The following is a 12,622-nucleotide window of genomic DNA, read 5'->3' as shown; positions in this document are numbered from 1 at the left end:
AATTTACATTTCAACAGGCCGTTTCCAGAAGGTCACAGTGCTTCGAATTGATCCACGTGGAAAAAAGAAAGCAAAAAAATGAAACCCCCCCCCGCCCCCGCCCCCCGCGCCTTGCGATACATCTCCCTCGCAACAGATACACGTCGCCTCGCCGGGGACGTCTGCGGGGGGGACGTCTGCGGGGGGACGTCTGCGGGGGGGACGTCTGCGGGGACGTCTGCGCACACACACCCGGCGCCGCCCGACGGGCACGCACCACCCTTCGACCCCGCACACCCTCCCTCGACCACGCACCACCCTCGACCCGCACACCCTCCCTCGACCCCGTCCTCCGCACGCCTTTTTTCCAAATAATGGCATCCGACCGCACTCGCGACTGCGTCACGGCCACCCCCCACCCCCTCTCAGGCCTCTCGTCCCGCCTTCTTCTTCTTCTTCTTCTTCTTCTCGTGGAAGAATGGAACGCTGTCGCGAGCGGGAGCTGATTATACACTGCACTAGTTGGTCCTCGAGCCTTTTTTATCCCCTTTTCTTCCCCGTTTTTCTTCCCGTTTTTCTTCCCGTTTTTCTTCCCCTGCCTCTTCCCGTGCCTCTTCCCCTGCCGCTGCCGCTGCCGCTGCCGCTGCCGCTGCCGCTGCCGCTTCCCCTGCCGCCTCCCGTGCCGCCTCCCGTGCCTCTTCCCGTGCCGCTGCCCCTGCCTTTTTTTTTTTTTTAAAAAGCACCAACTCTACTGTACACTCCGCTACACTGCCGTTAAGCAAAATGTGTTGCATGCTCGTCTCGAGACCCTGCCACCTTGCCCACACTCTCTCCATCACCTCCTCGCCTCGCCCGCACGCCTGGAACGCCCACCCTTCCCACACCTCTCCACACATCCATCCGCTGTAAACAACCCACGCACCCACCCGCCCAACGTCTCACGTCACACCCTCCATCATCATCATCATCATCACCGTAAACAGCCACACTCGCCGCCAACCCCGCGTGCATGCTGAGGTCATGCCACACGACCTCGACCAAACTCCCCCTCCAACACTATTCCCAATTCTCTCTCCCCTTCCCGTTCCTCCCCAACGTGTAATCCTACGTGAACACCATCCCGAAAATTCCCACCCACACACACACTCACACACATCCATGCAAACTATTCCCAATCCCCCCGCTGAGCCCCGTGCGCGCGTAACCGTGAACTGATCTTGTCTTTCAGTTACCATCATCACCCCTGTAACACTGTCCACTGCTCTGCGTCATCGCTTGAGTCTCCGATGCGTCTCGGTCCATTCCTCTCTGTGTAAAGCGCCTTCTGCTTGACGCCGCGAAACAGCTTTGTTACCCTTCGAAGGGTACCTCACCCTGGTACAATCCCAACAGCGATAAAAAAACCACCACCATTTACATTCGTCGCCTTGTCCAGCATCACTTGTCTGCACCGTAAGCTCTAAGAATACCGACCCGCTCCGTTCGCTGATCGTGCCCCCACTGTAACCAACAGTCAAACGCTCTACGCATCCTCATTCATCGTCGTCTTGCAAGTTACCGTTGCGCCCACGGGGCTTTTTTTTTCTTCCTTCGTTCCGTCCAAGGCCCGTTCCGTACCTTCGTACAGTAACGTCGCCTGCTGGAACGCCGATCGACAATCTACTCTTTTTCTAAATGACTCCGGTGTGACCAGGGTCATATCCCCCTCGCTGTTTACAGTTCTTCATCCCCGCATGTGCTTGCTCACTCATCGCCCGACCCTCAATTCTCACCCCCTGCCCTGCCCTGCCCTGCCCTGCCTCTCTCTCCCTCGCTCGTACGCTGACGTTGCCGTCCACAGAAAAACTGATCCGCTGCCCTACTATCTTGCCCTGAAAAAACTTCAATACTGTACTTCATCCCTCAATTTACGGAACGAATACAGTGCCACCACCAACTTTCTCAATCCACGCTCAACCTTTCCTCTGTTTACACCACTTCACCGTATGAGGTGTGCTGGTGAGGAGTCAGAGAGGATCCTCCTCCGACTGTATTCTCAATATTTTGAATCCCACTCAGATCGCCCGCATTCAGGGTCCCATTTCTCCTGACACCTACGTACCATCCCGGCCTGGAGCAAATGCTTTCACTGCATTCGTCGTAGGGAAGAGCAGGGAATGCTTTGCTCTGAGGTTAGCACGCAAACCTTGCTGTCGACAGTGCCGCCCATTGCATTTCGAAACAACTGTCAATACTTCCGACAGCTCGACGCAGTCATTTCAATGTCACGCGCTAGAGAATCCCGTAGAAGACCCAAATATGTGTACGCCTTCAACTGTGTTGTTATGTATTGCACCCTGTGTGCGTGCACATGCAAAGAGCCCCGAAGAATCAGCACTCATACTGTACCTTGTGCTGCTGTACACTTGCGATATGTACGTTACGAGGGGTACAGACGTGCGTTGAGCGTAGAGATACTCACGCTCGTAGTACTGAAGGCTGAGGACGGACGCTTTTCGATATCTCGATCCAGATTTATCAGCATCGTGACTTTCAGACAAAAGGCATGCGTTTAATGATATTGTCATCTTTTCAAAATGTCTTTATCAACGCGCAAGTGCAAAACGCGTCATGTTGGCAGAAGGGTTGGCACGGAGAAGCTGTAATCTCCGGTCATTGTAATCAAAGTGTGCCCCGTAGAGGAAGTGACGTGAACGACTTGTGAAGCCTTTTGCTCCATTCCGCCAATCTCCAGTACGTACACTCTTTCTTGTCGCTTACAGACATGAGGTCTAATCATCCCTTGCGTTCATGTAAACACCTTCGTGGTGTAAACCAGGGCGAACGGTCAGGAGAAAGAAAGAGAGAAACCTGCATCTGTGGTTGTCTAAATGAAACAGCTCGTTGATGACTTTATCTGATTGCGGTTTGCGTGTAAACAAGTCGTCGAAAACAGATGGTTCTACACGGAGTGTCATCCATCATCCCTTCTGAAAATTGCCACTGCTGGTGCCCTGTCATTTCAGAGGTGGCATAAAATGTGCTCCCTGTGCGATTTCGTCCCAAAATTATATAATAAATAAATTAAACAGTTTATTAAGGTCGAGAAAAGCCTACGTCCGACTTCTCTAAGAGCATCCCCACCGGCACTTGATCAACTCAGCAAATTACTTTATTTGCTTTTTTTCCTCCGAAATGCAACCCTACTCGTCCAAAAACAGAGGAAAAAATATAGCACCCTCCGAAAAACGGAGGCAAATATCCGGAATTTGCCTCAGGTGCTATCCTACAAATAGTTTATGACTTTCCAAGTGCAAGTAAACCATTGGGCAACTTTTGGCGCGAAACCAGGAAATGTACAGTGAAAGTAAACACTGTTCGCGCTAATCCGGACAAATACATATCCCCGTTGGTCTCTATGCTCTCTACAACTGGTAAAATCATCACCAATTGGTGAGCAAACAGTCTCGATACTTTGAAAGTCCAACTGGTACTCCATGAATTCCACACCTGTTCCTGGAAATGGCGTTCCAATCGTGGCCCATGCTTTCGCTTCGACTTCCCCTTGTACGTCAAAGAAAACGCGGTCGGTTCTGCCATCCGAATGTATTCATCCACCGAGTCGGCTGTGATGCCATATGCAAGTAAACGCAGCGCTGCTGTGGCTTTCTGGTGGCAAGTAAATTCCTTTCGTTTCGTACAGTCCTCGCGCTGTACAAAATAAATATCACTTGTCGGTATTGCCGCGATAATTCTGTCGAACACAGACCGCGATATGCGGAATCTACGCTGAAAATGGTGAGCAGTGTAGGTTGGAGTTGGTGCAAAGTAATCATTGTGCAAACGCAGAGCAGCTGGTTCTCTGCCTCTTTCAATATTTCCAGAACGACCAGCACGGGAGCCTCTGCGGATGACTTTGTCGTCACTGTCGTCGTCACTACTCGAGAAAAGCTGCATTGGGTCGTCAAGGAAGGAGTCATGAAACTCGTCTTGCAGCACATAATCCATAATGCCTTGATTGTCGCTCCCGGCGCGATGGTCAAACTCCTTAAACTTAATAACTGCGGCTTGACGGGTGTAGAAGACAGTGGTAGAGGAAAAACAGCAAATAGGAAAAACGTCAACTGGCCAGGGAGAGACTTACACGTATGAAAATAGTTTTGCCTGTTTGCCTATTTGCCTTGGCGCCGGTAGGGATGCTCTAACCCTGTGCGGCGGTTGTTGACGGTTCAAAGTGCGGTCCGGTCGGGGTTTTTTTCATAACTCCGTCAAAAGTGCTAGTTAAGGACTCAAATAAAGTGCTCTTGAAGCCCCCAACCCTCCTCTTCCGATAAGAGTTCGCTCTAAGGAGAATGACTAACTATTGCTAGAGTTAGACGCTCTTGAAAAAACCGCCTTGGACCGATGTGAGAGTCGGTCCAAAGCTCTCAAAATTCACAAAAAAAGCTCTACAAAATCTACTTATCTCAATGAGAATCGTTGTTCTCATTGAGAATTGTGAGAGTTCAGAGAAATTAGGTCACCTTCTCATTCATGCGGGGGAGGTTCTCAAAGTCAGGGAGAATTCTCAAACGCTGAAGCTCCACTCCAACCCAGTTTGCTGCTCTTAGCATCATAAGACATGCAGTCCAAAGCCTCTCAGGTGTTTGTTGCAATAAATGTGTGTCAAACAACTGATCCGTCCGTTCAGCCGAGTTCCATTGTGATAGTTTAGCCAGAACTGCCTGACGTTGTGGACCTAGACAGATACTTTTGTATCCAAATGTACAGCATATGCAATGCCTCTAAATGAATAGATGTTAGTTAAGAGGTATGTTCTTTACGTTTGCAAATAACCAAACTCCATAGCACAAGTTGCTCTTATGTCATTCTACGACGCTTGCTTCTTCTATTCTGGTTGAATTCTCTAACTTCTTCTGCAGACGGAGACACCCTTCGTAATACTTCGTCTGTGTGCCACGTTTGCCAACAACCTTTGCATACAGCCTGAAGGCACACAGAGCACCACTGTATCTGTTTCGCCCCCTTTCTTTTTGTTACTGTTTTTCCATTTCTTACGATGCGCAGTGTCCAACTACAAAGTACGCAATAGGTGGACTGGCCAACCACCGGCTTGTGGTCTAAAGACCTGCTCAGTCTTCTTTCCTGGTGCACGCCATGGTTGTACCTGTCGGCGGCACCTCTAGAAAAGTAGGGTGTTAGATGTCGTCCAACTGATTGTGCTTCTGTTCTCTCCTGCTGCTCTTTGTTACGCCATTCTCTCCACTCCCTTGCCAGTAGACGTGCGTATGTGCCAAATGTTTCACATTCGGTCACGGTATGTCTTGTCTTCGAATATCCTTTTTTGTTTTCCATCGGGATCGTAGCGGGAAGCTTGCCCAACTCCCGAGCTTTAAATAGTCTAAAGCATAAAGCTGCATTGTTAACTTGCATCACCAAAAGCCTGGCAATGATGCTAGTCACCGGGTTCTCTGATATATTTGATCTCGCCAGCGTCTTAAGGTACCGGTAAATTACATCGACACCACCTTTTAAATGATTCCAGAAGACCGCTGGGGTCAACCGTATCATTCTAGCTGGCGGCATGGGTCTTCCATCCTTGTCAATTAATCTCCGTATACCCGTACTTAGACTGTAGTACGACGCAAAGCTATTGATGTCAGAGGCGTGTGACTCTTTAAGCAATGCGTCGTACTCTCTTGGTATATATTTAGGCTCCCTTCCCACCCAACCAAACCCCATTGATAGCACTGAGTCCAAAGTGAATGTGTAGCTATGTCTAATGTATTCCGAGAACTGTATCAAACAGCCGTAGATAATTTGCCCGTGTGTAACACTGCCACTACTTGCCACAATGAACAACACATGCTTCAATCCTAACGTGGCAGCATGATGCAGACACTGCGCCCGGTATTGGGTTGATGGTATTAAAGTTCTGAAGAGCTCATCTGCAGCCCCGCAGGAACCTACATCAGAAAGGATAGTCAACGGTCCAAATTGCTCCCTTAAATGCGTGGCTTCGCTCACTGTCGTAAGAGCAGTCATTGTCTTAATTTCTGCTGCGCAGACAAAGGACTCCTCTATTTCATTCTTGCATGCCAGGATACCATCCGGGCTGTCGGCTATCATAGTACTACTCTTGCTTTCCACGAGCCCAACCGACGGAATATGACGTATCACAATTTTCCTTATGTCCGAATGGGCGTATTCAACTGCATTAAATACTCCTCTCGTACGAGCATATGCTCCACGTGTCTTAGAAAGGAAAGAAGGAATTGCTTTCAGAACCTCGATCTCATTTCGCGACCCCTCCTTCATTCCAGCTGTAGAAACGAGGGGCTTCATTACCCACGCATGTAATGAAGCCTCTCTAAGTTTCTGTAGGATTTTAGATGCACGTTCCGTCAAGGACGCTGATAGGGAGACACTATCAGCCCCATCATCGTCTAATTCTACAGTCCCTGCTCCGATATCAGCCTGTAGCTGCAAGACGGCATTGACTAGCACTGTTTTGCTTGGGGCCCCACTCAACCCCCGAGCGAAGCCACCGAGCATCTGCTGCAGGTCATTCCTGTTGAATAAATTAATTCTGCTTCGCGAGTAGCGTTCCAGACGCAGGGCAAGGTCGCGCCGTTCTGATGGTTGCGGCTCTGCACCGAGTCGCATGCCAAATAATTTGCAGACACATTCCCATTTAACCCTTAATAGCTGCTCACATGAGCTGTGATCTTGCGGCAGTGTGTCACTTCCTACTGCTAATTGCTTGCCTCTTAAAGCCCATGCCAGCGACGATACATGGTTTTCAAAGTCACGAGTTACTGTTGCCAAAAAGGAGTGGCCCGTTCGGGATGTAAATCTGAATGCCCGGAGGAGAAACCACACCGGGTCTTCTGACTGGTTAAATGTAAGTATCTTGATCCGAGCCAGTGCTTGGTCGACTTGGTTAGAACCCGGCGTGTTCAGAACTTTAGCTGACTGTTCTCCTTGTGGCAGAGACACCCTCCTGTCTGCATCGAATATGACTTGCTCCTCTGCCAGCACAGAAAGCGGCTCTTGCCCCCTGAACCTGCTGTGAGGAACAATCGTAAAGCTGCGTGATTTAAAAAGCCTTCTGTTGTTGTGTATCATTGCAGCAATACGTCCGGAGCAACTTTCTCGATACAGGCAGGCTTCGAGCTCTCTTCCACTGCGACGCACAGACAGGTTTGACTTCAAAGTTGCAACGTACACAGCCCGACACCCTTTTTCCGACACAACCATTCCCTTAGACCGCCGGGTTATAGCGCCACTTCCGAACACGAAAGGGTACGTCATATCTCGTTTGTGTGTTCCCAGTAGACTAGCTCCCAATGTCTTACTGACGAAGTTGAGCGTCTCCTTCGTATTATAGCCACGGTCAGCGGCAAATATTGCATCGGCCATCGGTTTTAGAGCACCGGTGGTGGATGCGCCTTGTAATAACGGCGCCAAGCGCTCCCAGGTATGAAGAAGCTTTTCCCCCCTTCTAGTAAAGTGACATGCAAAGAATACTGAAGTCAGAGCGGAACCAAGAGTATTGCCTACCGGCCCCAATCCCTTTTTGGGATTGTTATGTTGCTGCAGGAACGACAGGGAACTAACAGCTCTAGAAGCCATGCGAAGGTGGTCATCGTCTAACGAGAGCACTGTCGCCCCCGGTATGTACAATAATTCTCTATTGACAGCAGCCACCTCAGACTCAATATCTGTTATTAGTGATGTTGTCCGTGAAGCAGTCCGACACCACCCAGTAGTTGAATAGTCAACTGCAGTGCGCTTCTCCCTACAACCCGTCAACGCCGACCACACCTGTCGGTAGCGTGCTGCAGAAAGTCCCATATGAAAGAAAAAGTCGCTCATTTTAGCGCCACAGACAACAGAAGGTCCCTCGTTGTACGATGCACAGAGAACGTGCAATACCAAAAGTCCTAGTAACTCTTGAACTGTTGTGAGCTTTTGACCTCGGCTGTGAAGAGCCCTATTGGCGACGGCTTTGAGCTTCTCCAGCAGACTGTCCGGTATAAATGTTCTCAAAACAGACAGCCTCGACAAAGGCTTCACTTGGCGAGGTGTACTGCAGTCGTTTCTGGACGAAACAGTCATGGAGTCCATAGTTTCGTGCGGGCAGGCGCTCTCCCGGCTGTTAACCTCTTCTAGAACATTATCTAGAATGGAATTCGCTTCAGTAATAAAACGGACTTCTAACACGGAGTCCACTTCATCCACAATCACCTCTACTTCTGCAAACGGGCTTTCGTATGTCCAATCTTGAAGCCCCCCCTCCTGATGATTAACTGCCCTTTCCTCCAGGAGATCCTCGGTTATGTCTCCACCAGACATATGTGCGTCCACAGTACTTGTTGGTGCGTGTAAAGCTCCTAAAGCACATCTTTCTTCATCGTAGTCATGAAATATACCACTCCATAAGTCCTCACAAAGTGCGCCAGCATCAGAGTTTATATTAGCGTTGTTGCTTATAAATGAACGCAAAGGTTGTAACTGCTGAAGTTCAGCAGGGGTAACAGTGGCTTCAACCTCTCCCGTGCAGGACGACGTGCTATCTCCTGAGGATCCACTGCCAGCCGCTGCAACATCCTGCTCCTTCGAATAGGGTATATCGCTTCCATCGAGAGAATCACCATTAATCTCAGCTTGATAGCTGGAGTTGTTCACCGTAGTACTTCTATCTTGAGTGCCTGAGAAAGATTGTCCTGAGCACACTGGCACGATAGAGAGAGGAGGCGTCTCAGATATTTCCTGAAACAAACTTGGACTACTATCAATATTCATGAGCACAGGCGCTATTTCCATGCAGCGCAATTCCTGTTCCTGTACGGGACCGGATAGGGGTTGACATCTGTTGTCGAGTGGAGTGAGCTCCTGGCTATCTATGGGAATGAAAGGGGCTGCGCACTGGGTTGAGGTGAAAAGGGCTGCTGAGGGTCCAATGAAATGGAGCCCTCGCCAGAGAACGGCTGAGCATCAGCTGAGACATTCCGACTTGACATTGGCTATCTCGCAATGCACAGAAGAGGAAGCCGGTAGATTGCCCTCTAGAGCCTCTACAGGCGCTTGTACAATCTCAAGAGTGAGAGAAGACCGTCTACGACGACGGAGGGATCTGAAGCAGCCAGTGAGAATCTCCGTCGTCGTCACGAAAAGTAGAAAAAATGCCGTATAGTGACGATGTTTGAGAACTCTCACATTGTTCTCAAACATTGCCCTAAACTTTTGTAGATTTCTCACTGAGTGCCCATCATAGTGATGATTTTGTAGAACTCTCCTATTTTCTCAAAAAGGGGCACAAAACGTTTGAGATTTCTCAAAACTTGTGCCCTTTTGTGACGGCTGGCCACCGTCTCATTGAGATTTCACAAAAAACGTCACTAAAATATAGTGACGCCAAATCGTCACTAAACTCGCACAGGGCTAAGAGAATACAAGTGGGGTCACCCTTTTCTTGAACGCCTAACAAAAATTAATGGAAAATATACTTTCCATTTACGTCTCAAGGCCAAACCACCACCAACCGAGAGATCCTAATGCCCTGAGCCCTACTGTAATCATGATTTAGAGGACTCGAGGACTGCTGACAAGTGGCATTTGTATGTATCATACACGATCTGAAGATACACGTCTATGACGAAAATTAGAAAGAAAAGAAAGGAGGTGAGCAGTAAAAAATTCACCGGCAGGACCGGGCGAGCTGAGGGTCGCGTTCCTTTTACTGCGTTGGTTCTTTTTCTTCCTTTCTGTGTCCGGGCAGCTATTCTGCCGTTCACTTCGGGGTATTTATACTACTACCTACGCGTCTTTTCTCTTGCCAACAGACTCTCCTCTTTGCAAACTTTTGCTGATAATCTCAAAGGATTGCATTATCAGTAATGTCGTTGGGAGAGATGCACTGTAGGTTGACGTCTGAAATAATCAAATACTACCGTTTTCAGTGCGGTTTAATTATTTAGATGTATTTTGTCGAACTGTATACGTCACCGTCGACTCCCAAATTTCCACACTCCCTCTATTTTTGACGTGACGTATTCCCAGTTTGGCTTCTGTCAATCCACTGGTCCACAGGGTGTGTGATTCTTGCGTACTTTAATGTGTTGATGAGAGATTTGTTGCCGTTGGCTTTTGTCAAGCAATCGGCCAGGTTGTGTTCCGACCGAATGAATCCGATTTGCTCCATTTCATTTTGCTGGTACGCCATTTTGACTACCTCAAGGTCAATCATTAGTCGTTTCTCAACCGTGGTAGAAGCTTTTGTGATCACATCAAATAATGAGAGACTATCCGTAAACATTAGGATCGGTATCTTTATGTTCATCATCTTCTGTATGTCATATCTGAGCATGAAGGCCATATCAAAGGAGTCAGCAAAGGCCATGGTTTCGCTGCCTAAAACTGATCTTGACACTCGCTTAGCCTTATGAGACGACCAATAGAGTGGTTGGCAAAGGTTGCTGCTATCACATAGAAATATGATGTATCCAAGCTGAGAAGAGCCGTCAGAGTTGTTTGCATACGAAGCATCTGAATAAACTCTTATGTGTAACTTGTTATCGTCAAGTTTGGGATACCTCAGTGGTAGGTATGGCTCTTTCTTGAGTCGTCTGATGGTGCGGTTAATGTGTCGGATTTGAATTTTTGGATCCGTAGCATACTTTGATTCGGTAACCTGGGCGGCTTGAGCAATAGAGAAACTAATGTCTGGTCTAGTGTAGGTAATCCAGGCTAATTTGGCTCTTAATGATCGATAAGACTTGTACGTGGCTGTGTTCGGCAGCCTCTCTATCTTTCGGATGTACGACGTTTGGTGGATCATGTATTCAGAATCCTTTTTTTCAACTTGTACTCCGACGAAACTAAACTTATCGTAAGCTCTTCCTTTACACTTGAACTTCTCTTCTGTCTTGTGGGCGAGATCTGAATATTCCTTGGTACCTGCTTGGAGGGCATCGTCCACGTAAGTGATGCACATGCCGTCAAGCTTGTCCCGTATGCATTTAAAGAAAAATGCTCCATCACCGGTTGTTCCGGTCATGTTCAGGTCCTGTTTTATATGATTGCTGATGGTACGGCCCCAGTAATCACCACTATCGGCAAGACCGTACAAAGGTTTTAACAACTTCAGCAACTTGCCCTGGTTCAGTTCAAATTCTCCAGTCGGTTTGATGTATACATCCGTCATAAGTTTTTCTGCGCTTTGAAGGTATGCTTGAGTCACATCTATTGAAAACAGTCGGAATCCGCATATTGCTGCCAATCCGATCAAAAGTCGTGTGGAGTGTTGCCTTGGTGTGGCAGTATCATGTACGAGAGACGTTTTTAGCTTATCCCTGTACCCTTGAACTACAAAACGGGCCTTCCATACTTCGTCTTTAGTGCCTTCATCTTTTATTGCTAGTACAAATCTACCGCCGAGAATATTTGCGTTCTTAGGCACTTCTGACTTGCAGACAAGCTTCCAAGTTCCTTTCCCAATCAAACCTTTCAGCTCCTTCTTCTTTGCGGCTCTGAATCTTTCATCGGTCGATCTCGGGTCACCATGTTTGATCACTTCAGTGAGTTCTACATCAAAATTAGAGGGCTTTGGTCTGTTTACTGACTTAAACGGCTTCAATATTGTAGTAAGGAACTCGTCCCGTGAGAGGATGTGTGTTGGTGCAGAGTTTTCTCGAACATAAGGCTTAACTTGTTTCATGTTCATGGTCATATGCCACTGCCCGTCGTTGCTCTTAACATCAACTATGTTGTCCCTTATAACTGTGATGGTAGCAGGTCCAATCCATTCTTTACTTCTTTCTTGATATACAAGTACTTCTTGGCCTAATTCAAATACGAAATCGGTCGCGGTTGGGATTCTTCTGGTAAGAGCAGCAAGAATGCGCCTCTTTGCCACTACAGCATTCATTTCCATTTGTGCCTTTGAAAGTGCAAGCATCCTTTCTTTCTGAGCGGGTATATCTGAGCTAATGATTGGGAATCTTGGTATTATCCCGAATACAACCAGTGAGGGAACTAGTCCGTTATCTCCGTTGGTATCGTTCATGGCTTTGATTGACAGTTTCAATGCAATGTTGCGGTCAATTTGAGGAAAATCGAATATTACCCTTCGATAAATTCTTCGGAGGGGTGCGTGTAGTCTTTCTCCAATGCCTAATGAGTTGTGAGCTTCGACTCCTGAAATTCGAAGTTCTATCCCAACGCTTTCGGCCATTTCCTTGCACCTAGGAGAAGTGAAAACGGATCCCGCATCAGTTCTGACGCGGTTAGAGAATCCTGTATAGAGAGTGCACCACGCTTCAAGGAAAGCAAGCCATATTCCGTTGACTGATTGTCCGTAATTCTGACCCTGAGAGTCTAGAAATATGGCCGAGCTGAAACGAGTTGCAGTGTCGACAATATGCAGAATTGCTTTTCCCTCGATGAACATCAGATCCATTGATATTTCTTCACCAAACTTAACGTCTTGCAGTGTGGGTAACGTGGTCTTGAAGCTAGTTGGTTGTGATCCAAGCCTTTGACAGGTATTGCATGACTTAGAGATCTGTTTCAAGACTTTTGTTGTGGCCTCGGTGGCCTCGTGCGGCCGAGCTTTTCTGATGAGATTCAGAAGTTTCTTATCCGTTGGGTGTCGAAAACC

The 12,622-nt window shown here is 48.0% G+C and overlaps 1 protein-coding gene across 1 annotated transcript; it reads right to left on the bottom strand.

Moving 5' to 3' along the window:
* Window positions 1-4,818: 4,818 nt before the first annotated feature.
* Window positions 4,819-8,766, bottom strand: CHC_T00005960001 (hypothetical protein). The gene has a single exon (XM_005717773.1). The coding sequence runs from the start codon at window positions 8,764-8,766 to the stop codon at window positions 4,819-4,821; it is 3,948 nt and encodes a 1,315-aa protein (XP_005717830.1).
* Window positions 8,767-12,622: the final 3,856 nt, after the last annotated feature.

The sequence above is a fragment of the Chondrus crispus genome, genomic scaffold (assembly GCF_000350225.1).
Source record: "Chondrus crispus Stackhouse genomic scaffold, scaffold_33, whole genome shotgun sequence".
Classification (NCBI taxonomy): Eukaryota; Rhodophyta; class Florideophyceae; order Gigartinales; family Gigartinaceae; genus Chondrus; species Chondrus crispus.
The sequence above is the reverse complement of the archived record's forward strand: the minus strand, read 5'-3'. Positions and strand labels throughout refer to the sequence as shown.

Coding starts and splice junctions, on each gene's coding strand:
- CHC_T00005960001 (XM_005717773.1), bottom strand. CDS start 8,766: ATGAATATTGATAGTAGTCCAAGTTTGTTTCAGGAAATATCTGAGACG.